The sequence below is a fragment of the Carlito syrichta genome, unplaced genomic scaffold, assembly GCF_000164805.1.
Source record: "Carlito syrichta isolate Samal-C Ts95f unplaced genomic scaffold, Tarsius_syrichta-2.0.1 Scaffold315394, whole genome shotgun sequence".
Lineage (NCBI taxonomy): Eukaryota > Metazoa > Chordata > Mammalia > Primates > Tarsiidae > Carlito > Carlito syrichta.
The window spans coordinates 27327-31440 of NW_007259490.1; the positions used below are offsets into that span (position 1 = coordinate 27327).

At 39.3% G+C, this 4114-nt stretch overlaps 1 protein-coding gene across 1 annotated transcript in view; it reads left to right on the forward strand.

Annotated features, from left to right (window-relative positions):
* Window positions 1–2610, forward strand: part of GPR33 (G protein-coupled receptor 33) — a 7832-nt gene extending 5222 nt beyond the window's left edge. Inside the window, exon 2 of the mRNA XM_008072666.1 lies at window positions 1609–2610. Within this exon, the coding sequence (XP_008070857.1) occupies window positions 1615–2610 (996 nt within the window). The 5' untranslated portion in view covers window positions 1609–1614. The remainder of the gene's footprint in view (window positions 1–1608) is intronic.
* The last annotated feature ends 1504 nt before the right edge of the window (window positions 2611–4114 follow it).

Here is a 4114-nt window from a genome sequence, read left to right on the forward strand (position 1 = left end):
CTCTAGCCTGAGCAATAGAGTGAGACTCTAAAAAAAAAAAAAAAAAAACCGCTACATATGAATTACCAATTTTCAAAGAAGTCATATAAAGCAGTGTAGGATTCCTCATCTGTCACAGTGGAGACATGATGGGGAGATGCTGATAGATAAGACATTTAGCCCTTCTAAACCTCATTTTCCACTCTGTTTAAAGCTTTGCCTTGTAAGTTTTGTAAGGAAAATAGAAATAATTTTCATAGAAAGCTGCTGGCATGTAACTAGTATTGGATAAATATAAATTCCTTGACTTTTCTCCCTCCCCTCCCCAAGTAAGAAAGAGCAATTACTGTATCTCGTAATACACATCCCTCTTTTGCTGATGATTCTGAAGGTACTTCACAATCCCTGTGGTGCCCTGGGGCTCCCATGTGAATATCAGTTCTTACTGCTATGTGCTGAGTATTAGAATACTAGGTAACTAGTATTTACTACATATATAGTCAGCTGTGACGGAAATGCAATTATAGCATCCCATGATTACTAATTTGCACTGGTTGCTATTATTTTTATTATTCACATTTATTTCATTGGCAACATTTGCCCTGTCCAAGTCAAGTAAGACTGATTGTGCGTTGCCTTATTCAAGAAGTTGTGCTCTTTAAGCAGGATTAGACTTCTGGTGAATGTCCAAGTAGAAGATTTTTAACTGTATGTTCATTACTGAACTATTGTCAAAGTTCTCCAATTTTATTTCTCTTTCACATTTATTTCATTTCATCTGTAGTATTTTTTAATTGAGTTTTTATCTTTAACCATGTTTTAAATCAACCAGGAAAACAGCACTATTTCTAACTTTTATGCCTTGGTTAATCTGATTATAATTCATCATACAAAATAAAAGTGTAGACTTTACAAAAATAATTTATTTATATTATTGTAGAAGTATTATGTTTGTCACTGTTAAAATATTATCATTTAGCCAGGCAAGGTGGCTCAAACTAGTAATTGTAGCATTTTGGAAGGCTGAGGCGAGAGGATTGCCTGAGCCCAGGGGTTCCAGACCAGCCTGGGCAATTTGGTGAGACCTCATCCCTACAATATATATATTTTTAAAAATTAGCTGGGCATGGTAGCATGTGCCTGTAGTTCCGGCTATTTGGAAGGCTGAGGTGGCAGGATCACCTGAGTCCACCTGGACGCCGCTGGGATGACCATGAGCATGCCACTGTACTCCAGCCTGGGAGACAGAATGAGACTTTGACTCAAAAAAAAAAATTCCTATGCAAAAATTACTATTTTAATTTCTTTTTTTGTTTGTTTGGGGTTTTTTTGGTTTTTTTTGAGTTGGAATCTCACTCCATCGCCCAGACTGGAGTGCAGTGGCCGCTCCCGGCCACCGCAGCCTCGACCTGCTGGGCTCCGGCGATCCTTCCGCCTCAGCCTTCCGAGTTGCCGGAAATACAGGCGCCACACTACCACGCCCAGCTAATTTTTTGATGTTATTGTGGAGATGAGGTCTCGCCTGCCCAGGCGGGTCTCGAACCCACGGGCTCAGGCTACTATTTTAATTTCTACATTTAACTTTTTGTTTTCTTTTTGCTGTTATTTACACTGTTTCTTACTCCGCAGGTAATTATGGATCTGATCAACTCTACGAACTACCTGATCAACAGCACTCACTCTATAGCTCCTGCGTCAAAAATGATCACTGCCCTTGCTTTGTTCTTGGCATTTATAATCGGCACTATCACCAATGGCCTCTATCTGTGGGTGCTAAAATTCAAGATGAAACAGACTGTCAATACTCTCTTATTTTTTCATCTCATCCTCTCATATTTTATCTCAACACTGATTCTGCCATTTATGGCCACTACCTATCTTCAGGACAACGACTGGATCTTTGGAACTGTCTTGTGCAAGGTCTTCAATAGCACCTTGTCTCTGGGGATGTTCGCCTCTGTTTTCCTCCTCTCAGCCATCAGTCTTGATCGATATCTTTTCACTCTTCACCCGGTATGGTCCCAGCAGCACCGAACCCCACGCTCGGCTTCCAGTATTGTCCTGGGAGTCTGGATCTCTGCCACTGCCCTCAGCATCCCTTATTTGGTTTTCAGGGAAACACATCATGACCATAAAGGAAAGGTGACTTGCCGAAATAACTACGCTGTGTCTACTAACTGGGCAAGCAAGGAGATGCAAACAGTAAGGCAGTGGATGCATGTGGCCTGTTTCATCAGCCGCTTCTTGCTGGGCTTCCTTCTGCCTTTCTTCATCATCGTCTTTTGTTATGAGAGAGTAGCCAGCAAGATGAAAGAGCGGAGCCTGTTTAAATCCAGCAAGCCCTTCAAAGTCATGATAACTGCCATTATCTCTTTCTTTGTGTGTTGGATGCCCTACCATGTGTACCAAGGTTTAATTCTCACTAAGAACCAGTCACTATTTTTAGAGTTGACTGTGATACTTACAGCACTAACCACATCTTTCAATACTGTTTTTTCTCCCACACTCTACTTATTTATTGGGGAGAACTTCAAAAAGATTTTCAAGAAGTCCATTCTTGCTCTGTTTGAGTCAACGTTTAGTGAGGATTCTTTTGCAGAAAAGACACAAAGCCTCGATTCGGGAGCCTAAATTTATATTCTACTTTCAAAAGTGGACTCTGTCAATTATACAACTAAAGATATACCTTCTGCTTCTATAATCCCTATAGTAGAGTGACACCTAGGCTGTACCATAGTTACATCTGTGAAAAGTAAAAGGGCTGCAAGAAAACAAGCAATAGGTCATGTTGCCAATGTGATCTTTTTTACTCTTTTTTTATTGTAGAAAAACATGTGTAGCATAAAATTTGCTGTTCTCACCATTTTTAGTGCGCCTTTCGGTGACATTAATTATGTTCATAATGCTGTACAACCATCTCCACTATTTTCAAAATTTTTCATCACTCTGAAGACAAACTTTGCACCCATTATGTAATAAAACTCCTCATTGTTTCTCTCCCCAGTCCCTAGTAGACTCCAATCTATGTTCTGCTTCTACGAATTTGCCTATTCTAGATATTACATATAGGTGAAATCATACAATATTTGTCTTTTTTGTGTCTCAATTCATTTAACAAAATGTTTTCAAGGTTCATCCATATTGTAATAGGTATCAGAACTTCATTCTTTTTTTATGGCTAAATTATATTTCATTGTATATGTATATCCAGTTTTTAAAATCCAGTCACCGGCCGGGCTCGGTGGCTCAGACTGTAATCCCGCGTTTTGGGAGGCCGAGGTGAGTGGATTGCCTGAGCCCGCACGTTCGAGACCCGCCTGGGTAACTTGGCGAGACCTCATCTCTACAATAAATCAAAAATTAGCCGGGCGTGGTAGCGCGTGCCTATAGTTCCGGCTACTTGGAAGGCTGAGGCAGAAGGATCGCTGGAGCCCAACAGGTCAAGGCTGCAGTGGCCCAGAGCGTGCCACTGCACTCCAGTCTTGGCAACAAAGTGAGACTTCAACTCAAAAAAATAAAATAAAATAAAATCCAGTCACCTGTTGATGGACACTTGGATTGTTTTTGTATTTTGACTACTGTGAATAAAGCTACTATGAACATTTGTATGCAAGTATCTGTCCTTGTTTTCAATTATTTTAGGCATATACCTAAAAGTAGAATTACTGAGTCAAATGGTAATTTTATGTTTAATTTTTGGGGGGAACATGGAACTTTTCAGTTTTCACCATGTTACATTCCCTCCCACAGTGTACAAAGGTTTTGGTCTCCCCAAATCCTCACCACCACTTGTTATTTTTCTTTTTTTAATTACAGTATAGTCATCCTAATAGATTGAAGTGGTACACATGTGATTCTTAACTTTTGATTTTTGAAGCTAGGAATGTCAATTGCTAAATGCCAATCATATCCATGGGCTTAAATTTCCTGTCATAGAATCTTCTAGTAAACAAACATTTAAACAGAGCTCCCTTTTTAGTTAGTAACAAATAATCTAACTGATATGCACAAAACTTAATAGAGAAGTGATAAGGCACTCATTATATCCACATTAAAGTATAAGGACATTTCTACTTTGGTGTTTTAAGTATAAAGACAGCTCAAGTGTTTCTTTTTAATACTTACAGTTTAAGCT